General features: G+C 39.0%; 1 protein-coding gene across 2 annotated transcripts in view; it reads right to left on the bottom strand.

The window, feature by feature from the left end:
- LOC136863739 (uncharacterized) overlaps positions 1–27,811 on the bottom strand; it is a 357,445-nt gene that overhangs the window by 136,773 nt on the left and 192,861 nt on the right. For both annotated transcript variants that reach the window (XM_068226336.1, XM_068226337.1), the window contains exons 14-15: positions 11,449–11,603; positions 315–526 (exon numbers count right to left, since the gene is read on the bottom strand). In XM_068226336.1, coding sequence (XP_068082437.1) covers positions 315–526; positions 11,449–11,603 — 367 coding nt within the window. The remainder of the gene's footprint in view (positions 1–314; positions 527–11,448; positions 11,604–27,811) is intronic.

Raw genomic sequence — 27,811 nt, 5'->3', positions numbered from 1 at the left:
GACTAACTGACCAACTACTCTTAAGAAAAATTCAAATGCATGTATCAAAAACAATGAATTTCAATAAAATTATCCTCTTTTTCAAATGATCCAGAACCAAGGCATGGTAGTATTCTGTTCCATTGCCATGTGATTAACCCTAAAAGGTTCTGATCTTCAGCACAAATTTGGGAGTTGACAAAATACATTCCTTAAATTACTACAAATTGTACAGCATCTTAAATTAGGAGAAGATCACCTTCACAGAAGATCTCTTCATAGATTATCTTACTGCAAAATAATGAACACTAATCATATAAATATCAGTATCTTACCCAAAAGCAGATACAATTAAGCGATTCCACGCATTTCTTGCTTGTGTTCCAGCACATAAAATTTTATCTCTTGGTTTCACAAATTCAATAAAGAATTTGAAAGATGCTGATTTGATACTATTGATCGAAGGAACATCAAGGAAGAAAACCAAGTTTCCCAAGGTAAACAATTCATTAGCATCTATTTTCAGAAGCCTTTCATTGGATGAAAGCTGGAAAGAAAAAACATACCCTATAAGCCATGGGAATTAATGTTAGAATTTACAGAAGAACACATCAAATTCTGTATGAAGTGGTCTGAAACAGTACATAAATGCTTTAAATGTTAAAAGTTTCATATTACAGGCACTATAAACTTCAGTATCGAAACTGTATTACGGTATATCTGATTTAAGAAAAAGTTTGAAAGGTTTGTAGTAGGAAGAGCATAAAATTCTTTAAATAGAATCTTAAACTATATTTAGGGTGGCAAAAGTTTTATTAACTGCAGAATGTGACCAATAGGGGACAAAGTAGATTTAAGAAGAAAATGTATGTCAAGTTTGTTCCTGTAGTACTTTGATACATATGAAGCTTGAAGCTGAAATATATTCTTGGAAATAAATACCTCAATTCCAGGTTACAGATTTTCAGTACTATCAGAACAAAATATACAGAAAAGCTACAAAGAAAAATTGTTACACACTCACTTGTCTACAATTTTAGTGTATTTCAGTAACAAAATCTATCAAATCAAACAAACTTGTTTAAAAGTGCCTAAGTTTTTAGGATTTTGTTAAGGAAGAGAAAATCTATACAGTGATTCATAACTAAATTGCACTGGCTTGTAAAGCAGAAGTATTGCTTTCCTACGGTTATGGCTAAAAATTATTAAGACCTGGATTAAGCACTATTCAAACTACTTCCATCTTGAAATTAAAATAGAATATTGAAATTACAGTAGGCCAATATTTGAAATAACAGTACAATCATAGGAAACAAGCTGCAGTCCACAGGTACAGCTAACGAATTTAACATTCTCAAACCTACAGAATGTAAGGATTGTTACCCACTAATTTGGATGTATTCCATTTGCTATCAATCCAACACACCCATATTTTCAGGAATATATTGTCATAGGTACGACGTCTTAACTGGTGCAAAACCTTCAGTTATGTTTAATATATTTTAATTATATTTTATTAAATGCTAAAATACCTTTTATTAAATGTTCAATATGGTTTCCCTGTAAATATGTACTGTATTATAAATCTGTATAACCTCAAATACATATTGTGTATAGGTTTAACCTCAATCTATTTAGTTGAAAGCAATAGAAAACTCTTAAGTATGTATATTAGATTTATTCTACTATAATTTGGTATATATGAAGAGTTCTGGAAACTTACTGTAAGATTTATTATCCAGATACATGTAGAGATATTAGGAGTGTTTTAGAGATTTCCATGTGTATTGGTGAACTGTAATGAAGGTTCCAGCTGGATCCATTATTGGAGTACTCCATTCGACTAGCTGGTCGATCGATGTTTCGAGTGTTCCATTACAGAGCTGTAAGAACCCTCCCAGAAATCTATAATTCTAGACTGTTGTTCGAGCAGTATATAGATCGAGATGTCAGCGAGTCAGTCACGCTGGACTAAGGCAAGTGATGGACTGCAAGTGATGTTGGGCTCCGAGGTGGAGTCTGAGTTCAAGAGAGCGAGTCAATATTGTTGATATCTGTACTTGTCAGAATCAACTTCAGGGTTCTCCGCTTGTAAGTGTTTTACTGTCACTTGGTACTGTGTACGACTGTGTTGTGACTTACAGTGACGAAGTTATTTACACAAGGAAGTGAACGTGTTCTCGTGTGATATTTATTTCCGTTAAATGAAATTGCATTTGAGAACGAGAATATTTCTCACTTTGTAGGTCTCAATTATACAAGTTTGCCCACAGTTTGTAAGCTCAACCTACAGTACTTAAAGCTGTAGTGTTAAGGAAATACTTAAGTTGTTTGTGAAATTGTATATGATGCTGGATTTAGAATGTTAAACTAGTGGTATTTCTTGAAGTATTTTCTTTAAATGGAAGGTGGTTGTTATCAGGCAATTATGTTTTAATTTTACCTGATCACACTACTGTAAGTGACCATTGCCACCAGGATATTTCCTAATTGAGACGTATTTGTTAGTGATGATATTATTATTATTATTATTATTATTATTATTATTATTATTATTATTATTATTATTATTATTATTATTATTATTAAGTCTAACTTGGAAATTTAGTTTTTTGTCAAATCCTATGTACGAATTTGGTTGAACCTATACCAGGGTCAACCAACTGCTTGTACGTGCGACATCAATCAACTCGTCACACACTGACTGGGCAGTGAACGAAGTACTTGAGAAGTGCCAGCAAGAGGGGCGAGGGGAAATGAGACTTAATTGGTAGTGGAAGGCCTAGGGCTACAGGTAGTACAAGGCGGTATGTGTTGTATATATTTCTCATTACATACTTCATTGTATTGTAACTTTATGAAGTAGAATAAGAGTTAAACAGCAACTGGCTAATACAAACTGAACTTTTTTTCGGTGCCATCTTCGAAAAGACAGTTTATCCTTCCCATAAAGACAAAAATATTGGAGTCAGAGATAGCTTGTCACACAGCGATGTGCTCTTTTCATCCATGGTAATGTAGTGTACTGTATGACTAACACCACTATGTATGGCACAGCACGTGCCTACTACAAAGAGAGGCGGTCAGTTTGACTGTACAACTGAAGCACCTGACCACTCTGTGCACTTACGTCACATGGGCTCTCCACCGTCACGTGAGCCAGTTGGTGGACAGTGACCTATACCATTTCTATGAGATTTAACTGACAATAATATGGGAGTAAACAAAAGCACAATTCCATTTGGTTCCCAGTCTAGCATTTTTAATCATCTCTCTTTCTATTCCCTTATTGACAGTCTCCCATTTACCCAATAATAATAATAATAATAATAATAATAATAATAATGTATGGCCTTCATAAAGGTTTGGTGCAGATCCTCTGAACTGATGCCCATAGGAAACCATATTTGATCATTTACTTTTTGGAGATGCTACTCTAAAGGATTATATATAAAATATTAACTTTAGCAATTTTCATATTCAATATGTGGTTATAATGCAGCACAAAGCAATTAACAGTTTGAAAGATTGTTTTAGAGCAAAATACCCAGGTACATGTTCTCTAAACCACTGAATAATTATCTCCTGTATACATTGTAACTTACGAAGGCAAACAACTATCAATGAGAGCAATGTAATGAACATCCAATTCAGAGCTGCAAGTACCAGCTCCTAATTCAGGGCTATGCAAGAGACATTTCTTCTAAAAATATAAGTACTGGCAAAATTAAAGCACCCAGAAAGGAAGGAGGAAACCAAATGAAACTTCACATGTTGAGAGGGTATGTGATATTTCAGCAACTACAAAGTAGAAAAATTTTTACAAAGAACCTGTCAGTACGAGCCCACTGATCAGTATGATGTTGCACACCCTCTGGCCTGGATGCATGCACCGATTCAGTTGGGAAGGGTGTCAAAGCAGTTTTATCCTCTGAGGCAAGCTGGGCCACAACATATCATGGTCCTTGATATCCTGGATATTTGTACTGGGAAGGAGTTTACATCCCCACTGGTCCTACACATTAAATCTAGACAGATCTGGGGATCATCCTGGCCACAGGAGTACCTCAACATCACAGTCGGTACATATGACACTTGCCATGCGTGGGCGAGCATTGTCCTGTTGAAAAGATGAACCACAATATTTTGTACTTTTTTGCTAATTGTTTTACGTCGCACCGACACATAGGTCTTATGGCGAAGATGGGAAAGGAAAGGCCTATGAATGGGAAGGAAGTGGCCGTGGCCTTAAGGTACATCCCCAGGGTTTGCCTGGTGTAAAAATGGGAAACCACGGAAAACCATCTTCAGGGCTGCTGACAGTGGGGCTCGAACCCACTATCTCCCGGATGCAAGCTCACAGCTGCTCGCTCCTAAGGGCACGGCCAACTCACCCGGTACAATATTGTCGCACGAGAGGTAACACATGAGGAAACAATGTCCATGACACACGACTGTGCTGTCGAGTTTCATCAATCACTACCACCCGTGACCTGAAGACATACCCGATGGCTCCCCACACCATGACAGAGTAACACCGCTGTGCCTCTCCACAACATTGGAGACTTCGACCTCGCCAGGTCGCCACCATACTCTCCGACTAGTCTAGGGGAACTGCAGAACGGCGATTCATCTCTGAACAAAATGAGACTCCAGCAGTGCATGGTTCCAGGTTATAGCACCACTCCAAATGCAGCCCTTTGTGTTGTGTTATAGGCAGCCTACACATGGGACGGTAATTCCCTAGCTCGGCTGCTGCTAGTCTCCAACTAATGGAGCGACATGACTCAAGATGTTTCAATGAGTCAGTTACTTTTTCTCTGATGGCAGAGCATAGATGTGAAGGGGTTACGATTTGCTTCGTTCACAATATTGCTATCCTTGCTTGTGGTGGTCAGACGTGCTCGACCGGAATCTACTAGTATGCCTGCCTCCTTTTCCCATGCAATCCAAGATCAGGCCACTACTGCATCCGAATACCCCATAAATCTTGACATTACAAAATTCGACCAGCCAGCCAAATGGAGACCCACAAACAGGCCCTTTTCGAACTGTCAGATGCTGACAAAAACTATCTTGCATGGGTATGCAGGATCAGTGTCCTTCACGGTGATCACTTATCAGACTCTTCAGGCCCCTTGTATACAATACCAGGCCAGGTCACAACACTAAACATGAACACAAACACACCGATGGACGTTCTACGTGTCTGAGAATTTCTCTTAATTATTTTCGTACCTGCCAAGGGTGTGTACATGTACGAAGTTGCATTGACATCTTACCATTCTTCTGGGTGTTTCAATTTTGTCAGGCAATGTAAATTCGTCAACATTTTTCTCACTTTCATCCCCTAATACCAATAATTAGTCCATTGTAAATTTTCCAGCAAACTCATTCCTGGTTGCCAGCATTTTGCCCATTGTGCTTATTTGATGATTCTTGTTTGAAGGGGCCTAACATAGAGGTCATCGGCCCCTAATGGTATGAAATGAGATGAAATGAAATGGAATGACAAATTAAAAGCCCAAAAACATCCACTGACCACAATTCAAAATGCGAGGACGAAGAATGAATGGATGGATATGAATTTAAAAACGATCGGTGTATCTGACCCACTGTGCCTCACATGCACAGAAGCTGGCATAGAATAATATAATTACTGACCAAGGGACTGCTTCTATAGCACAATACCGAATCGATACTTGTAGTTAAAAGGGGTCCAAAATGGAAGTCAGCGGCCCCTCACAATGGTACTTATCGCTAGGAAAGTAGAACCATGGTATTTATCATGTTGCAGTACTAATCTAGAGTAGCGTAGACTCACGGTATTCCACACAGTATGGTACTAATCAGAGGTAATGAAATTCGCACATGTATTACAGACCTATGCCGTTTCACACATTGCAGCGCCATTTACAGGCGACTTAAACCTTTGGTGTTCATCACAAAAGGGTACTAACCACAGGGACTCTTACTATCCCGTGATGTTCCTCATTTAGTGGGTACTAATCATAGGCAAAGCAGAACGATGGGTTCCCTCATCCCATGGTGTCGCTCATAGTGCTACTAATCACAGGTACTGTAAAAGCCATTGAGCCCTCGTCTGCTGCTAATCACAAACCTATTTGATACCCAACATAGTGGTACTACACGTAAGTAAAAGCGACCCATCGTGTTCACTGCATGATTGTACTAATCACAAGTAGTTTCATGGTTCTAATTTGATCATCCCTTGGTTGCCCCTTTTAGTCTCCACTTACGACAGGCAGAGGATACCGTGGGTGATTTCATCGTCTGCGTCCCCCACCCACAGGGGGGTTGTGCTCATTTGGGCACATCAGTTGGTAAATAGCAAATGAAAAGACCGGTTCTCTGTCAGTGCATTGGCACTGCCAGTGGCTTCAAGTAGCCTAAGCAGTTTCCTCCACGGTATGCACTGACAAGTCTTTGTAGGTGTGCTATTTACCAAATTGTAAGCCCAAATTAGCACACTGGGCCAAAATGCTGGCAAGGAATGTGTGAGCTGGAAAATTTATGTCTGATAATGGACCAGCTATATTGGTATTATGAATTTACTCATTCTGGACAAATATTTCAGGTTACAATGGGAATCAACATCCACATCATTCCCCCTAACATTAAAAACAAGTTCTGATCACAGTAACTTTTTCTACACACTTCAAGAAGTATCCACATACACCGTTGTGGTCATCAGAAGTTTCAACTGGACATTGCAGCTCAGATTATAATAGGATATGCATTAAGCCATGTCAACAAAAAAGATGTTTTCATCTTTTTCAGCCCTTAAACAGCCCTCGAAGCTTATTAACAGCCTCATCAGAAGCAGCTTTTGGCATTTTACCATAACATTAATTGGAATTTCAATATTTTATATTATGAACATTTGGCAACATCACATGCAAAGATTAGGACAAGTGTAATCGTACAATACATGTTTGAAAGAGAAAATTGATGCCCATTAAGCTTTCAAGCGGGAATGACAAATAGTCATAGCTGCATGGCTTCCTAAGTGGTCATGACTTAATATTCCATCGTCACATTGTGTATTGCATCGTAGGATCAGAGATAGCTTTCCTTTATGTGTGTATGTTAGTTTCGAGCTTTGCCTACAGCAGCACACTCCTAAAAACTACGTGACCAGACAAAATTCCTTCATTCCATGCCTAGCTGGCAGCCAGCCAGTACCGACCGCTCGACTGCTGAGAGGTAGATAGTGCATTTTGGCAGGTGCAAGTGGAGCTCTGAAACGTCTGCGAGAAGAACCGTTTGATTTATTACACTGACAATTTGGAGAGTGATTTCATCTGATAGTGAGACTAATGTTGAAATGTCAGGAGATAGCGGGTGCAATGGTGAAAGCGACTCAAGTGAATGCGACTAGCACAAGCGGTAATATTCAGCTGTGTATGGACAAAGGTAGGATCGGAACAGCCTAGATTTACATCTACGGCGCAACCTGTACTAAATGTACAAATTGAAGACTTAAATAATCCGCTAGAACATTTTCAATTGTTTTTCACTCCTGAATTAGCGGAACTAACAATTAGGAAAAGCAACCGGCATGCTCAACAGTTTTTAGGAAGTACACCAACCTTTAAACTACATTCGAGAGAATCTGTGGACCGACACGAATAAGATGAAATTGTGCCTTGACTTTCATTCTTTCTCTTGCAAGGCATTCATCAGCTACCCAACAACAAGAGCTGCTTTTCTTGTAGACATAGAGACCCCAATATTTTTGAAACTGTTCTCTGAAAGATGATTTCATCTCCTCCTCAAATTCTTAAACTTTGTCTATAACGAAGCATACAATAAAGCCACGTGTAGTCTGAAGAAACTCTACAAATTGGAACCTATTCTAGACCACTTGAATAGCAGATTCCAAAGTGCGTACACACCTGAAAGCGATGTGCCTGTAGAGTTATGTTACTGTAGGTTTCCTGTTTCCTCAATGAGCCAGATTCTCTTTCCTTGCCCTTGGCACTGTAATAATTTTAATAGCTTGAAAGAGACTTAATAAACCTGATAAAAATACCTGACCAATTAATACCATCTCGCAAGTTCCCGTTGCTTTCCTCAGCAAGCAAGATGCCTTGCCCTTCATACTATGATTATTTGACAGCTTGATACATATTCTGTACTTTTTGAACCTGATAAATATACTACACAAGAGTATCTCACCATATGTTACTTCCCAGTACCTTATGGAAAATGTGCCACTTAATAGTTACTCAAAAGAAATGTGCTACTTGAAAGGTAAAATTGCCTAACAGTCTAAGGTAGAGGCATGCTATACAAGACCGTGTGAATATTGAGGTCACAGCAAACACTTGAGGCAGTATTTTCTCAGAAATATACTCAGCCTGATCCAGCCTAAGAGGAATCTAGATGAATACCGGTAGCAAGATTTCAGAAAAAAACTTTTACAGAGTTGATCATTAAGCAAACTCCTAACATCTGAAGGGAATTTTTTTAGCAGGTCTACAGTTCATTGGTCATCTCGTGAATCAAAAACAATTCATCCTAGAATATATTAAATTTGTCAAATCATACATAGAAAACCAAACATTTTTAGCTGACTTGCAGACATCAGCCATGAGAACTTGTTTGGGATGGACACTTATGGGGCCCTTCTGAGACCACCTCAACAACTGCCTTGTCTTACACTCTGCTTACATTGACTTAAGAGTAGCAGATTTGTGGGAAATTAAAGCCATGGGTATAAAAGATCCTGGCAAACAGATCAAAAAGTAAGAGGGAACAATAGGTCAAGATGTTCTTCGATAAGACTGAAGAGAGAAGCATCTGGACGTTAGCTACATTGTTGAACTACCTCGGATTGATGGTTGTACTTCTCTGGAATCAAATCGTGAAGTTCTTGAGAAACTACTTGAGCACTTCAAGAAAGTCACTAGTGTAACAGGTGTGTCATCAAGAAAGAACAGCAGATTTCATTTGTTTGTAGTATTTTTGTATTGTGAAAAATACAGAAATAAGAATTCTGGACTCTGCTGGATTTCTTTTATGTAACTGGAAGAAAATTTACATATGTTTGTAATATTTTTTAAATGTAATTTAGGGAAACATCAAGATATATGGAACTGTAAATGAACATTGCGAGATGCGAGAATTATTTGAAGCGATTTTTTTTTGTATGTAAATTTTATGTAGTTGATCATTTAATGTCAGCAAGCGTGAAGACATTTGGGACGTTTTAACTTCAAGAATTTCTTGAATTTTATTTTTTTCATTCTGCATGTCAAAATTGTAACATTGTGGTAAAATTATGTGGTACATAACGTTTGGACCAGTGGGTACTGCACATGCAGAGTTTAGGTGATGCAATTCCTCTTGCTTCAGCAAGTCAGGAAATGACCATACATGGTCATACAATTGGATTGGACAAAAGAACGGGCTTTTCAATTGGCAAAAAGAAATGGAATCCAGTGGAAATTATATCCTATTGGTTGTTTGTGATCTGGCCATTTTCGGTCTTCTGCCAGCGTTGGGAGTATGATGCAAGTTCTTGGCGACATATTCCATCCGACCGCCCTAGTGAGCGTTCGCGCTCGGAGCCTAGTTCCCCTTGAGTACTCCTGCCTTTCCTTGGTAAGTGCTAGTTCTATCCTTTCCTGATTATGTTTGATTTTATTTCATTCTTCCTGTGTTTCGGTTTTTTGCGTTTAATGTGATTTTCAAAGTTTTAAATTCAACGTGTCCGAGTTTGCCCTAGATTCCCGTTGATCAGAAATTCAACTCTCACCTACATTTGTTTTAAACTATACATTGTAATACAGCATCACCTTTCTATGCTAAACCAAGTTTCTAAGTTACTTAAGTATCTCGCTTATGTCTTGGGTGCGGTTTCATGGATCTGCATCTTTTGTTGAGGTCTTTTAAAAATCCTTTGTTTGTGAGTTAAGTATCAGTTGCTATGTCATTTAACTTGTTTCTTGTAATTTTTCATTTGTTATTTTCTATATATTTAGTCAAGGGTGAGCTATCTTAAACCTTTTTTTCCCCATAATGTCATACCTCCTCATGCACCTCAATAGGGCCCCTTCACATTTCACACAATCCTTTCTTAGTTGTCTTTTTAGGCCTGTCAGTTTCCCCTCGCACATGCGTATTATCTCTCGATTTCCATGTTTTGATGTGCAACTATTGCTACTGTCATTTTACTTGTTCCCCATTCACATTAGTAAGTGTTGATTATCATTATCATCATTTCTGTATTACCTCTACTCCCGCTAAAATGAGGAATGCAGAAATTTCAAAAGAGATTGGGCCATTTATTTTAAAGGCAGAAGAGTTGATGTCCTCTGTAGGTTTCAGTTTGAGGGGATGGGTGAATTCCTCAGATTGTAATGTTGGCGCAACTGAAAATGTCTTGGGACTTCAATGGTATTGTGACACAGATGAGTTCTGATGCAACTTCGGCTCAACTACAGGTTTGTTAACCCGAAGGGTGGTACTATCTAGTGTGCAGAAAATATTTGATCCAGTTGGATTTTCAGCCTCAGTATTGCTTATTTCCAAACTCATTCCACAGAAGATGTGGCAAAGGAAGATAGAAAGGGATGTGGTTTTACCAGAAGATATTTGTGAAGAATTCTATCGATGCAACCAGGAGCTATAATACCTACATAACTGCCAAATACCTAGAAAGATTTCCCTGAATGACAACAGCTTGTTGCATATCTTCGATGCCAGCAAAAGGGTGTTTGGTGGTTGTATATTTCTGAGGAAAGAAGAAAAACAGGAAATCAGCCATCTGATGGCTAAATTTAGAGTGGCACCTCTCTAAGAACTAACACTACCTCGTCTCGAACTGATTGGTGCGCTCCTTGAGTTAGGATGTGTGTTGAGCCTACGACGCTTACATCAGGATAATATAAACAGCGTTTTGGTCCGATTGAATAGTAGTCTTATCCTGGATAGAAAACAAAGGACATTGATCTGCGTTCGTAGAAAATCTGGTAAAGGAGAGTCACGAGTACAGTAAGGCTGATTCATGGAGGCACATTCTGGGCAGTCTCAACCCAGCAGACCTGCTGTCTAGAGGATGTTCACCAGCATAGCTTGGAGATCCCAATGGTGGGAGGCATCCTATTGGCTTGAAAGTAAAGAATGGGTCTAACTGCAAACTGATGGCTACATGACCCAAACTGCTCGGTCCTACATAAAACTGAAGCTTCAGACATTATGAACTTCATATTAAGGCAGTAAAAATAAGATTTATGGTAATGATGGGCCATTTGTAAATGTACTGAAGAAATTACAAGTCTTTGAGAACACAGTAAAGGGAAATGCAATTACAAGTATTTTAAAATATATATGAAATTAACAAATCTTGCAGTAACACAGTAATCTTACTATAAGGGGAATTTTATTCTATAAGCAAATGTTACATATTAAAATATTTGTTACAAGCAAAACAATACTTACCAGGTTATCCACATACATCTTTGTGTAAATGTTTGGATTACTACTGCTGCTTGCTAGGAGTATCTCTGGTATCGAGAGAGAACCAATGGCACGTATCACAGCAGAAATGTCCGAACTTTGAACTGTAGTCTTTGAAAGACTTGCCAAAATATATCCTGAAAAACAGTTTTTATTAATAGGTACAGAAACTGATGATACATAAGGTATTTAATAATGCAATGGAAGATAACAGCCTACGATCCTCCAGATTCTCGCTAAATATTTAAGATGTTTAAAATTATGAGTAACTATATGAAAATTTCCTCCTCTGTGAATCATGTGAACTTGCCACAATGGGGAGGCTTGCATGTTCCAATGATGCACATAGCCGAGCCACAGGTGCAACCATATCGGATGGGTATCTGTTGAGAGACCAGACTAACGAATGGTTCATCGAAAGGGGGGTAGCAGCCTTTCGGTAGTTGCAAGGGAGGCAGTCTAGATGATTGATACGGCCTTGTAATAATACTCAACATGGCTTAGCTGTGTTGATACTGCTACACAGCTGAAAGCAATGGGAAACTACAGCCGTAACTACCTCCCGAGGACATGCAGCTGTCTGTCTGAATGATGTACTGATGATGGCTTCCTCCCGGGTAAAATATTCCGGAGGTGAACTAGTCCCCCATTCGGATCTCCGGGTGGAGACTACACGAGAGGGGGCGATGATCAGGAAGATGGATACTGACATTCTGCAAGTTGGAGCATGGAATGTTAGAAGTTTGAACAGTTGTGGTAGGTTAGAGAATCTGAAAAGGGAGATGGATAGGCTAAAGTTAGATGTAGTTGGTATAAGTGAAGTACGTTGGCAAGAAGAACAAGATTTTTGGTCAGGCGACTACCGAATTATCAACACACAATCAAACAGAGGAAATGCAGGAGTTGGTTTAATAATGAATAAGAAAATAGGGCAGCGGGTAAGCTACTACGACCAGCACAGTGAAAGAATTATTGTCGTCTAGATAGACACCAAACCAATGCCCACCACAATAGTGCAGGTCTATATGCCTACTAGTTCAGCAGATGACGAAATCGAAAGAATATATGAGGAGATAGAAGATTTAATACAATATGTAAAAGGTGATGAGAAAGTAATTGTGATGGGAGACTGGAATGCAGTGGTAGGCCGAGGAAGAGAAGGTAGTACAGTAGGAGAATTTGGATTGGGACAAAGGAACGAAAGAGGAAGTCGGCTGGTTGAATTCTGCACTGATCATAATTTAGTCTTTGCCAATACTTGGTTCAAACAACACAAGCGATGGCTGTATACGTGGACGAGACCTAGAGACACTGGAAGGTATCAGATAGACTTCATTATGATTAGGCAGAGATTCAGAAACCAGGTTTTGGATTGCAAAACTTTCCCAGGAGCAGACGTGGACTGACCACAACTTGGTCATGAAATGCCATCTGAAGTTGAAGAAATGGAAGAAAGGAAAGAATGCAAAAAGATGGGATCTAGACAAGTTGAAAGAAAAGAGTGTGAGGGATTATTTCAAGGAACATGTTGCACAAGGACTAAATGAAAAGGCTGAGGGAAACACTAAAGAGGAAGAGTGGAGAGTCATGAAAAATGAAGTAGGGCTGCTGAAGAAATGTTACGAAGGAAGAAAAGATCAACTAAGAATCAGTTGATAACTCAGGAGATATAGGACCTGATTGATGAAAGACGAAGGTACAAGAATGCTAAAAATGAAGAGGGCAGAAAAGAATACAGGCGAGTAAAGAATCAAGTGGATAGAAAGTGCAAGGTAGCTAAGGAAGAATGGCTGAAGAAGTGGAAGGATGTCTAAGGCTGTATGGTCCTGGGAAAGGTAGATGCTGCATACAGGAAAATCAAGGAAGCCTTTGGAGAAAGGAAATCTAGGTGTATGAATATTAAGAGCTCAGATGGAAAACCACTTCTAGGTTAAGAAGACAAAGCAGAAAGATGGAACATATCCAACAGTTGTATCAAGGTAAAGATGTAGATAACTTGGTTCTGGAACATGAAGAGGCTATTGATGCTGATGAAATGGGAGACCCAATTTTGAGGTCAGAGTTTGACAGAGCTGTGAGTGACCTAAATAGGAACAAGGCACTTTGAATTGACATTCCCTCTGAATTACTGATTGCCTTAGGAGAAGCCAGCATGGCAAGGTTATTTCATTTAGTGTGCAAGATGTATGAGAGAGGAGAAGTCCCATCCGATTTCTGGCAGAATGTTGTTATACCTATTCGTAAGAAAGCCGGTGCTGAAAACTACTGCACCATTAGTTTAGTATCTCATGCCTGCGAAAATTTAACACGTATTATTTACGTAAGAATGGAAAAACAAGTTGAAGCTGAGTTGGGAGAAGATCAATTTGGCTTCAGAAGAAATGTAGGAACACGTGAAGCAATCCTGACTTTACGTCTGATCTTAGAGGATCGAATCAAGGACAAGCCCACGTATATGGCATTCGTAGATCTAGAAAAGTCATTCGATAATGTTGATTGGACCAAGCTATTTAAGATTCTGAAGATGATAGGGATCAGATACTGAGAACAAAGAATTATCTACAATCTGTATAAAAATCAGACTGCAGTGATAAGAATCAAGGGCTTTGAAAAAGAAGCAGCAATCCAGAAAGGAGTGAGGCAAGGCTGCTGTTTGTCCCCTCTCCTTTTCAATGTTTACATAGAACAGGCAGTAAAGGAAATTAAAAGAATTTGGAAAGGGAATCACAGTCCAAAGACAGGAAATCAAAACCTTGAGATTTCCTTATATTGATTTTATCTGAGACTGCAGAAGATCGAGAAGTTGCTGAATGGTATGGATTAAGTCTTGGGTAAGGAGTACAAGATGAAAATAAATAAGTCCAAAACAAAAGTAATGGAGTGCAGTCGAACGAAGGCAGGTGATGTAGGAAATATTAGATTAGGAAATGAGTCTTAAAGGAAGTAGATAAATATTGTTACTTGGGTAGTAAAATAACTAACAATGGCAGAAGTAAGGACATAAAATGCAGACTAGCACAAGCAAGGAAGAGCTTAAGAAAACAAATTTGCTCACTTCAAACAATGATATCGGAATTAGAAAGATGTTTTTGAAGACTTTCGTGTGGAGCGTGGCATTGTATGGAAGTGAAACATGGACGATAACTAGCTCAGAAAGAAAGAGAATAGAAGCTTTCGAAATGTAGTGTTACAGAAGAATGCTGAAGGTGAGATGGATAGATTGAATCACGAATGAAGAGATACTGAATCGAATTGGTGAGGGAAGATAGATTTGGAGAAATTTGACAAGAAGAAGAGATAGAATAATAGGACACATCTTAAGACACCCAGGACTTGTTCAGTTGGTTTTTGAAGGAAGTGTAGGTGGTAAGAACGGTAGGGGTAGACCAAGGTATGAATATGACAAGCAGATTCGAGCAGATGTAGGATGCAATAGTTACGTAGAAATGAAAAGGTTAGCACAGGATAGGGTGGCATGGAGGCTGCATCAAATCAGTCTATGGAATGATGACTAACGCACATATGAAAATTTTAGTCCAATGAATTCAATCACCCAGAGAATTTTAACAAGTTGGCTGCCACCCGATTCTTACGCGAGTCGTCTATGACCCGGTTTTACTCTTCAATTATCACTGAGTGGGCTTTTTTTCCTTTCACTGTACACAGGCTGAGTTTCGAGTTACTTATGTGGGTTATTGGTTCACAACTGGTTGCATTCAAACTTTGTGCAATACTGCATGAAAGTGGCAATGACAATTTTATTGGTCCTTCAAATTTGAATACAAAAAGTAAACACAAGAGGCAAATCAATGAAAAAGCAATGTAAATTGTGCCATAAAAAGGGGAAAAGAATAGACTGTTTATTATTGTCCTCAGCTCTCTGAAAATCCTGCATAAACTTAGTCTTTCTTTAGGATTTATCATTAGTGTTATAGCCTATATGATATGATTACAATAATATTTTAACTACTGCATCAAGAAACAGTTGCTGAAGGGTATTCTTTGTGTGAACAATTCTTACATAATTTAACATTGGTTACAACTGAATGTAAATATGCTGTATTAGTAACACTGATTATGCACATGTGCATCTACTGGCACCTAAGATATTGTTCTTCAGTGCCATCTCATCATAGATCAAAACATGTTGCTTAATGGAGTAGCTTGTCTCCTTCCCAGCACAATGTTTGCAATATTTGCAAATACTACTCTTGGCTGAAATCACACAGAACAAATTGTGCTGCTTTCCTTTGGATGTTCTCCAGTTTTTGAATTAAGTTATCCTGGTAAGTGTCCTATACACTGGAACCATACTACAATTGGGGTCTTGGTAGCAACTTGTTTGCCGATTCCTTTACATCCTTCCTACAACTCCACAATCGTATGAAGTTACTAACCTTCATTTTCATCCTCATTAATTTGATTACCCCAATGAAGAATAAGATTACTTTCTTTAGAGGGCAAGCTTCCTATTACAACTCTGCATTCACTTGAGTAGGAAGATTGAAATAAAGATTTTTTTTGCAAGTTGCCTTACGTCGCACCAACGCAGATAGGTTTTATGGTGACTATGGGAAGGAAGCGCCGTGGCCTTATTTAAGGTTCAGCCCCAGCATATGCCTGGTGTGAAAACGGGGAAACCATGGAAAACCATCTTCAGGGCTGCCGACAATGGGGCTCGAACCCACTATCTCCCGAATACTGGATACTGGCTGCACTTAGGAGACTGCAGCTATCGAGAAATAAATATTTGATCAGGTAGTAGTTTTGACATGTCCATCTATAACCACAAAGCAATTTTTCTAATGTTTTATAGCTATTGTCCTCTATTATGCCTCTTGTTTGAAACTGGAGCATTCAATCCTCTTCCCCACAGATTCAGGGTGACATGGTGCTTGTGATAAACCATTGAGCATGTGTTTGGTGCACTTTGATTTGCTAGGTGATTTGGTGTTTGATTTGTTTCAGACTTTTTGAAGCTGAATAGACACGACACACAACAAAATATGTTAACACATTACTTGCAACACTACTTAATAATTCTGCACAAATTTTGGATCTTAGGACCATGGCTTCCGTTAGGCCGGTACTCACGGGCGTTGAGTACTGGTAGTTATAGGATTGCCCGAATTGAGTACCAAAAGTTCTAAACCCTGCAAATCTATAGTGGTATGGACCAGCTCTTAAAATACCAATCCTACAGTTTTTTTTATAAATTGTATAAATTTACTGAATCAGTCAGGTAATAGAAAATCTTCTACAATACACCTAATAATGGGCAACACTATAATACTGAAGAAAGGTATTTCTTTCTGCCTCATGTTACACGGTACTACAAAGAAAAATGGGCTTGAACAATGAGTTTGGCTGACATTAACTATTGTCAGCTTGCTTAGCTCTAAAATAGATTTAATGTATGTTTTATGTCGCCAAAACTTGGCTAGAATTAGGTTGCATTTTAAAAAGGACCTCCATTGCAATAGCAGTAGCTACTGTGACTTGTTAGTAATCCGATGTATGTGGTAGTGAAATAACATGCAAAATGAGTTTTAGGAAAGTGGTTAAAACAAATGTGGTGGAACCAGTGATAGTGAATGTAATATTGCAAAAAAATTTGAAAAAAAGATAGTGATAGTGTTGAAAGCGCAGTAAGTACCTCTGAAAGCACTGCAATAAATTGTGTAACTTTCATTTAATGACACCACTCTTGCCTCCTTGCTGGACTTCAGATCAGTGGAATTATTTTAGTGCTACAATAATAATAATAATAATAATAATAATAATAATAATAATAATAATAATAATAATAATAATAATAATAATGGTGTGTGGCCTCCGAAGAGACCTAGTGCAAGTCTTTCGAGCTGAGACCGTATAGGTGACCTGCCCATCTATGAGGATGGGGCGCTACCTGTGATGAATTCTAATGCTGAAGACGGCACACGCACCCAGCCCCCCGAGCCTTTAGAATTAACCAATGAAGGTTGAAATCCCCAACCCGGCTGGGAATCGAACCCGGGACCCTCTGGACCAAAGGCCAGCACGCTAACCACTTAGCCATGGAGCCGGACATTTTAGTGCTGAGAATCCGTGGATAATTATTAAATAAAGGTAACTAAGGATGTAAAATATGATCAGAAGTGAATTTCATTCCCAACAAGCCTCAACGAATTGACATTTTGCAGGAATGTGTGCAGGGAAAACTAAATTGCTATGGAAGTGATAAAGCTCAACAACAGAGTTTAAGGGGGGGAAAAAAAAAAAAAAAGTCGACGTTAAGTAAATCGTACATATCCGAGTCAGAAATAGTAGAATTAAGCAAAAAGCAATACTTGGTACAAGGAGTTATAAAAATGCAACAAGAAGTGTAAATCCCCGATTGTGTTTTTATAACATCTTACAAAATTGCAAAATACTGATATGCCAGTTGATCTAGGTCTCCAATCTCTTAACAGGCTCAATATGGGAAGAATCAGTCACACAAATTTCTCTCACTAATCACATCCCTCATCGCTATATGTATGTGCAACAGGATATGAGACACATTGTAGAAAACAGAAAATAAGTGTATTGAAAATGAATATCATACTAAGAAAAAAAAAAAAAAACAGTTTTGTTTAAAATTTCTATGGAGGAGACTGACAATTGTCAAATTATGTTTTTAGATCAGACTGAAATGATTGACCGGAGGATGAAAGAATCTCAAATTTTTTTTATCTTATTGTCATTTGACCTGTTGCACTGTCAATCACTACCAATCTGAATTTAGGGCAATTTCCCAAGTGGCAGATTCCGAATCTGTTTTCCTAGCCTTTTATATGATTCCAAAGAAATTAGAAATTTACTGAACATCACCTTCGGTAAGTTATTCCAATCCCTTACTTCCCTTCCTATAAACGAATATTGGCCCCAATTTGTCCTCGAATTCTAACTACAGTAGAAGTCCGTTATAGCGAGAAATCATAACAGCGAAAAATTTACTCGCTTTAACGGATTGTCGTTATATCCGATTTTTATATAAAAATCGGAAAAACCCTTCATGCACTTTAAAGTCGGTATGAAACGGCATTCAGTTTGTTGAAAACTTGCGTTTCCGCATATTATGTGCACACTACGACTTGTTTGCTATTTTTCGTAATCCGATACTACGTGAAAGTGTGTGTTTAATTTCATCTGAAAAAAATTTAGTTCCGTATTCCTCCAAATCCAAGATTAACCCCACTTTTTCCTTCAAAAAATTTAAATCAGGCTCAAAAAGAAGTTTGTAAAATCATACAAGCCTACGCATTTTTAGACTATGTTTAGACGCCGAACATTGACTTTCGTCACGCCGTAGGCCTATTTCATTTTTTAGCGTCTGCAGAATTATTCCTTATTTCCGCGGGTTTAAGGACCATTAACTTAACATTGGCATCATAATACCGAAGAGAACTCTTTAAAATTTTCCGGCAATACCTATTCCATGCGTCTCTACAATACAACGAACCATCAGGAAATTATTCTTGCTGTCTATAAAACTATTACTTTTATGCAGCGTCAGATATACTGTAACCGGCTACCGCTAAACGCAGGTCTCTCTTGTCGGGTGCGGCCAAAGTAAACGGCTAGCGATGTATAGGCCTAATCGCGAACGTTGAAAGTCAACGAACGAGTTTATTGGTCCACGGTATGGCCAACCGCCCTTGCGTTTTTCGTGCTCATACCTCTCAATTTCATCATCGACTTCTTTAAAGCGTCCTTGTTGCGGACCACTCAATAAATTTTTTGTACAGTACCGGTACGCATTTTTTCTTCATTTTTTTCTCTCCACGCTTACGCCAAATATTGGCTTTAGTTAGGCCTATGCCGTATTTACTTGCGGCTGCACAATTATTCTACATTTGCGAGTGTTTAATAAACAAACTTGGCATCATAATATCGACTAGAACCTGTTGAAAATTTGCCGGCAATACCTTTTCCACGTATCTTTACAATACGACTATCCATCACGAAAATATTCCTGCTGTGTATAAACCTTAATTTTACTAAGCGTCAAGTGCAATAGACGCGTTTTGACGCTGCCACTGACTAGCCATGGCGTTTCTAAGAATTCGAAGGATCGCATGTTTTGATTCCATTCTGCAGATTTGAGAAACGCACAGGCACTGCACAACCGGTAGCGATGTGTAGTAAAGAGGCGGTCGTTTATTGTCAATGAGTTCTGTGTGCGTGTGAAAAGAAGCAGCGTGGTTACCGCGGTAGTTGCCAGTGGTATCTGTTAGGCCGTGAATGCAACAACTCTGAGTTTTCGCATGAGATTCTGAGAAAAAAAGGTCTTGGAGTCTGAGAAATACGGTATCACTCCAGAGATTTCTGTGGCAAACACCTGAGCTTTCTTCTAACCGTATATGTAGCCTATCACGAAAACATATTTGAAACGCATGTAGAGAAATAACCCCCTCAGCGAAAAATATACATGTAAATAGCCGTAACTAGACGCGAGAAGATATGAAATATCCTCTGAAATCAGTGATGTACTCTGCCATATCTTGAGGTGTATGACATTCTTACGTCATTTCCGTATATAACATTAAAAATTAGGATATAGTTTATTCTGTCTAATTTTACGAGTTAACTGCTATCGGCCACGTCATTTACGCATTTATTACGAAAACGTGTTATCCTCTCATTTCGAATTTTCTTTACGGGACAGCTGTCGACGGATATTACTAAGCGACTCCGACATCGCCTTCGAATGTCGACGAGAGAAATCGCTAGTGCACATAGCGAGGAAACGATGCCGAAGGTAATCGATCGCATGCAATATCATCGCTGGGGTACATAAATATCGGTAACGGAAAAAATCGGGCACGCATAATCGCTCGTATTAACGGATGCGCCAGTGATAGTGTTCTCGCTGTAACCGAAGGACGATACACAGTTGAATATAGGAATTTTGAAGGGACAGAAAAAAGTCGTCGCTATAACGGAGTTCTCGTTATATGTCGTACTCGCTATAGCGGACTTTTACTGTATCTTCATATTGTGATCCTTCCTACTTTTAAAGACACCACTCAAACTTATTCGTCTAGTGATGTCCTCCCACGCCATCTCACCATTGATAGTTCGGAACATACCACTTAAAAGGAGAACAATAAAACAGATTTCCACCTGTTCAATACATACAAAGTTTTATTGTTCTCCTTTTAACGTATTTTCAATACGGAAAAATAAGGTTAGTCTCTTGCAACATACCACTTAGTAGAGCAGCTTGTCTCCTTTTTCCCCAAGTCTACCCAGCCCTAACTTAGCAAAATTTTTGTAACGCTACTCTTGTCGGAAATCGCCCAGAACAAATCGAGCTGCTTTTCTTTGGATTTTTTCCAGTTCTTGAATCAAATAATCCTGGTGACGGTACCATACACTGGAACCATACTGTAGTTGGGGTTTTACCAGAGATTTACATGCCCTCTCTTTTACACATCCTTACTACAACCCCTAAATACCCTTAACTATATGCAGAGATCTGTACCCTTTATTTACAATCATATTTATATGATTACCCCAATGAAGATCTTTCCTTATATTAATACCTAGGTACTTACAATGATCCCAAAGGGAATTTTCACCCCATCAATGCAGTAATTAAAACCGAGATGACTCTTCCTCTTTGTGAAACTCACAACCTGACTCTTAACCCCGTTTATCATATCGTTGCCTACTGTCCATCTCACAGTATCGAGGTCATTTTGCATTTGCAGTTGCTCACAATCTTGTAACTTATTACTTTGTATGGTTGCGAATGTTTGCCGACTACAACACAGCATCGACTGGGCATCAGGGTGAGATTCTGAGGTACATAGCTCGAGTCACTAAAATGGATTGGATCTCCAATGAATCCATTAAGGAGAGATTCAGCATTTCACTGATTCAAGAAAGAAATGTTTAAGTCTTCTACGAAGGTTTGGACATGCACTAAGGGCAGACTCAGACATTATCGCGAAGACTTGTTACATGTTAGAAATCACTGGTAGGAGACCCAAAGGATCACCAAAACAGTGATGGGCTGATACCCTTCACAAGGATCTAAAGAGCATCAGTCAGAACCCTGACATGGCCCAGAACAGAACTAAATGGTGATAAATAATCCATGTAGGAGACCCCACCATCAGAAGGGACAAACTCTAAAGAAAAAGACGAAGATCTGATTAAACTAAAGAGTGGAACACCACATAGTATTACTCATTTCCCCTCACCCAACTGTAGCCAGCTAGGGACAAATATGGTTCCTCTCCACTTTCTTCAGTCTTTCCACCACTCCAACACTGTCCCAGTCCAGGTTTCTTTCTACAATACTGCGTTGGATTGTATCCTTCCATCTCAATTGTGGTCGTCCACGGCTTCTCCTTCCTTGCATTTGCATTTCCATCACCTTTTTTGGCATTCTTTTGTCACTCATTCGCTTTACGTGCCCAAACCATCTTAATCGGCTTTTCTGTATTTTATCATTCATTTTTTCCACTCCAGTTTCTTCCCGGATTTTCTCATTCATTATTTTGTCTCTTCTACTCTTTTGTATCATACTTCTCAAGAACTTTATTTCGAATGGCTGTATTCGACTCTGATCCTTCTTTGTTATTGTCCAAGTTTCTGCTCCGTAAGTTGTTATGGGTACGTAATACATCTTGTACATAGTATCCTTTGCTTCCATTGGCACATCTTTGTCCCATAACATGTTTCCTACACTATGACAAAACTTCCAGCTTGAATCCTCTTGCTAATCTCAGCATCCAGTTGATCATTCTCCATTAATTCACTCCCCAGGTATTTGAACGTTTCCATTACTTCCAGGGGCTTGTCTGCAAGTTTCCCTTCTTTCTTCCCTCTAGTCAAAAGAGTTTTACTCTTTTCTACACTTATTTTCAATCCAAATTCTTCGATCTTCCCATTCACCACATTCAACTGTTCTTGAACCTTCCTGTCATCGTCTCCCCAAATCACAATATCATCTGCAAATAACATGTTCATTTCTCTTCCTCCATATGCTGCTTTTGCTGTTCTCATGTCATCCATTACTATTGTAAACAGGATTGGTGATAGAACACTTCCCTGTCTCGGTCCACTAGTTATTTTGAACGAACTTGTCCTGCCCACGTGTTTGCACGCAATTACAACATTCCTTGTACAGTACCATGATCATTTTTATTAATCCCTGTCCAATTCCTTTTTGCATTAGTCTGTCCAAACTCTAGTCCTGATGACACTCGTATGCCTTTTCAATGTCAATGAATGTCGTCGCCATATCATTCCCGTACTCCCATTGCTTTTCCATTAGTTGTCTCAATGAAAATGGGCTCTACTGTTGACCTTCCACTTCTGAAACGAAACTGATTAACCTTATTCTAGTTTCCAGTATCCTTTCCATTATCTTAGCAACATGGGATATTAGAGTAATTCCCCTGTAGTTCTTCAAAACTTTCTTATTGCCCTTCTTGAAAATTGGGATGATTATTCCTTTTTTGCCAATCCTCAGGGACCTCCTCATTCTCCCAGACATTCCTGAGAACCCAGTATGTCCACTGCAGGCCTACAGCTCCAGCTGCCTTTATAATCTCCCCTCAAATTTCATCTATTCCAGCAGTTTTTCCATACTTCATCTTTCTTACTGCCATTTCAATTTCATTCATTGTAATTTCTTTATCCATTTCTTCAACCAATTGCCTTTCCTGGTCATCCATTGAATGACTCATCAGTTCTTATGTTCAGCAACTTCTGAAAATACTCTCCATCTATTTCTAATTTCTTCCGGGTTTGTTAATATGCCACCTTCATCCTTCACAAATCGGGTGTTTACTTGGTCTCTGTTTCTTAAGATATCATACAGTAATTTCTTGCTGCCCTGCATATCATCAATTTCTGTGTGAATAACGCCCAGCTTTCTCTCTTTCCTTCCTCCACTACTTTCTTGGCCAAATTCTTCGGCCTCCAGATCCCAAGATAGCGGGTTCAAACCCGGCAGAGGTAGTTGATTTTTGAAGGGCGGAAAAAAGTCCATTTGACACTCCATGTCGTACAATGTCTGCATGTAAAAGCTCTCTGGTGACATTTGGTGTTATTTGACAAAATTAAATCTCAGCCATAGACGCCCAAGAGAGTTTCGATTTACTCTGTCTGCCATCTAGTGGGCCTAGAGTAAGACGGAACGTCTAAATTGATGAGGAGACAGCCAGATTGAGTCAACTTGAAATGTCGGCACACGGAAGCTGAGGCCATACGATTATTTTTTGTCTCCACATATTTCCTTCTACTTTCTTCAAAACATGCTTTCTACACCATTTTCTTTTCCTTCACTTTTATCTGATTATTACTGCCATTCTTAAACTCCACTTCTTTGGAATGAGTGAAGAATATTTAAAATTATGTAATGTTTTACATGTGATGGTGCCTTGAATGATATGCAGGAACAGTGGTATAGGGACACAACAAATTTATTTCCCTGCATCTTAATCTGGAATTTCAGCAACCCTAGACTAAAGCTAGCTGTTAATGATTCTATCAGAGAAGTCCATGGAATAAATTACTTCCAGATATTTAGAAAAACTGTATGCTCTATACACAATCTCATAAGAACCAAAGGGAACTAAACACCTGTACAAAAGCTTTGTGGAAACGAATGTTGCGTATTAGTAAAATTTTCACAATTTGGTGGGTTTGATCAACTAAAGACTCAAACTGTATGGGCAAATGGTTTATATTCCCATCTTGACATGGCTGAGAATGTTACCATGAATCTTGTTAGATCTGTGTTGACATCTATTTAGAAAGTTGTACAAAATTATTTTGATATCCCCTAGTCAATACTGTAATATTTTATGTCCAATTAAGACGAAACTTCACACATGTTTTGACCCAGCATTGGGTCATCCTTAGTAAAACATGAAATTAACGTTTACCAGAAACCAACTTACACTGCTAACACCATTAGAGTTCAATACATCTTAAGCTCAAAAAAGCTGCCTACAATAGCATGTTAGAAAGAGCTTTAAAAATCCCACTCTCTAAGAAAAATTTGAGAAAAGAAATCGGGACCATCCACGAAATAGCCAAATATTCTCATTTACGAAAACATTAGAAAGTGCAGAGTTTGTAGAAAATTTAGGAATAATGTTGGATGCATTGATAGAATTAGCTGATTTTTCATGTGATCTTCAAAAGAGTGAAATTACTCTGCCATCAGCAGATATACTGATAAAAGTAACATCCAAGTATTTCAGTCATTGCAGCAAAATCCTGGCCATTATGGCAAAGTAGTTAACAGTATGACTAAATGAAACAAATTTAAACTTGTGCCTCTGTCGAGATCAAATAAATACAAATTATTCATGCAGGACAGTTTTACAAGAGTCTTTCTGCCAATTTAGGATCAAGATTGTTAACTACTCTATCTTCTTACAGTGGAATGAATCAAGATTTACAAAAAAGTAGTAGTTATGATCTGCATCTAACAGTGTTAAGTCCATCTGAATGGCCTGTAAAGCTAGATATAATATATGGAGAAGAAAGTATAGTTCATTTCTGCAAACATTTTCAAATCTCATAACAGGAAAACTAGAGCTTCGAGGGAGTACAAGGAATATAGAAATATTGAAAGGAAGCCTCACAATATGCCAGTGCTTTGTCCTTCGAACATTTTTGCTATATCAACAGCTGATATGAATGTTCATTTAGCTCCATGAATGAGACTAATCCCTTTAAGAAATTCTCTTAGTGGATCATTTGTCTGATTTGATGTTTATCAATTTAAGTGGACCTATTTCCAAATTCAACCCACTTACATATGTGAAATCCTGGCTGGCAACTGGCAGACAATTAGCAAAGGAAGTCTCCTGTCATAAAATAAAAAGGACTGCAGTGTCGGTGGATGTAGAGTGGGTCTCTGCCTCTAAGTGGCCACAGCTGGTCCATGGTCCAACAGCTCTGCACTCCGACCGGCCAACCGAGCAGAGGAGTGGCCACGGCTCAACCACGACTTTATGTCTCTGCATTCGGAAGACGGGACAGGGCTGGACCTCATGGCTGGCCCCAACCGTCTGCTGTCCTGAGAATGGTTTTCCATTCTCCTGAACTACGGTGAACGCTGGGACAGTTCCTAATATAGGCCACAGCCGCCAACTCCCTCACCTTCTCCGTTCATCTCCTTCACCGTAACTAAATCTCCTGGCCTGAGAGACTGCGTCATCATCTAAGGGGCCCGCTTCCCCCTTCAGGAGAGGAATGGAAATGTAGTAGTAGTAGTAGTAGTAGTAGTAGTAGTAGTAGTAGTGCAGAGCAACATCCCTTTGAGCTTGTCTGGAAAATTTTGAAAAATTAGGCAAGTACCAGAAGTTATAATTTTCTAAATAAAGCCCTGCTTAGGACTAAAGGAGACTTCGGGCCTACGTTCCTATTTCAATCATACCATTGAAACATTTAACATCTCGTTAAGTCAAATGTGATTGTGAAAGAATCCTATAAATATATGTTTCAAGAGATTCCACCCAACAGTGTGATCAAGGTAAGTCTGACAAACATGAAGTCACCAGTGCAACCAACCTGCAACATGCCTAACTTGTTAAATGCAGTGATACAAAGCTAACCATTCCATTCAGTTCATTCTGTGATTCACAAATAAATTTGTTACATTTGATTTTCTTTATTTCACTAGAATGCACATGAACTTTTCTCACACAGCCTTCGCAATTTTTTCATCCACATTTCAATAACTATAAAATTGCTGGAGATTTAGACTCAGATGGGTTAAATAAAACTTGTCACTCAGTATCAGACATGATATTGATTATTCCTAAAGGGAACCTGAAATATTTTTTCCGAGTGAGTAAATTTATGGAACCAATAGACTGTAGTTGGTCCGTTATTGGACATTATCAATTTTCCAGGTAACTCATTCCTGGTTGCCAGCGTTTTGCCCCATTGTGCTAAGTTGGGCTCATCGGTTGGTAAATAGCGCACCCACCAAGACGTATGGCTAGTTCATACCGTGGAGGCCACTCTCTAGGCTACTTGGAGCCACCGGCAGTGCAATGCACTATGAGGGACTTGTTTCCCCAAAAATTGATGCCTGCCTGGTGTCCAATAATGGACCAACTATATTGGTATTATAAGTTTACTCATTCAGGACATTTCAGGTTCACTATGGGAATCAAAATCTGTATCATCTGATGGCCAAGCAGGCATCAATTTTTGGAAAGGAGACAGTCTCTCCTAGTGCTTTGGTACTGCCAGCAGCTCCAAGTAGCCTAGACAGTGGCCTCCACGGTATGCAGTAGCCACTCGTCTTGGTGGGTGTGCTATTTACCAACCGATGAGCCCAACTTGGCACACTGGGGCAAAATGCTGGCAACCAGGAATGAGTTCGCTGGAAAATGTATAATGCCCAATAACTGACCAACTACACTGGTATCGTATGTTGATGTCTTAAGAGCTCACCGACTATTTTCATGGGTTGACTAATGAAGAACATATGCACCACTGCGGTTTAAGCGACCAAAGTGGGTGGCAAGGAGTCAGGTTAAATCTTATGGGAACCAGTCACAAGAAGACAACTCTTGAGGGGACAGCAAGCAAAGGAAGCAGCACCACCACCAATGTATGTCAAAAGCCAAGTCCAACAGGATTATCAGCAAGCGTGACAAGTCAGTTCGAGTGTTACAGGAGTATAGTCTTATCATTTTATCATCAAGTGAGAGCTTTTATGGGATGACAAAGTACCCAAGAGAACAAAATTAACATTATATAAACAGTATTTCATACCAATTTTAACACACAGACTAGAAATGCTGGTAACTAGGAGACAAGACAGTAAGACCCAAGCAGTAGAAATGAAATTTTTAAGAGCAGTTAAATAGACAAGAGATATAATTCAAAATATTAAAATCAAAGAAGAGCTAAATAAAGAACCATTAGTACAGATGATACAGAAAGCTAGACAGACTGTTCAGAAATGTGAAAATGGGGAAAGGAATGGTAGCAAGAAGGGAATTGTAAAGGAAGTTAAGGGAAGGGAAAGAGACCATTTGGAAGGCTGAGAAGGTGGATGGATCAGATGTGGAAGGAAATTAGAGTAACCAGACAGAATGTGACAGAAGTAATGTAGCAGGAAAAGTGGAAGGACAGAAAGGAGTGGAGGAGGCTTTTTAACCACACCCAGGCAACTAGAGTGGGACATGGATGATGAGTAAGCATACCAGTTTACCAAACCAAAACAAGATTTTAAATGTTGTAAGGCAGGGGAGTGAGACATGCAGCCAGAAAGCAAGGCTATTCTAATCAGCAACATGAAACAGGCGAGTACTTCAGCGCATGCTAA

Source organism: Anabrus simplex, chromosome 2 (genome assembly GCF_040414725.1).
Source record: "Anabrus simplex isolate iqAnaSimp1 chromosome 2, ASM4041472v1, whole genome shotgun sequence".
In the NCBI taxonomy this organism is placed as follows: Eukaryota; Metazoa; Arthropoda; class Insecta; order Orthoptera; family Tettigoniidae; genus Anabrus; species Anabrus simplex.
This window is presented reverse-complemented; position numbering and strand designations above follow the sequence as displayed.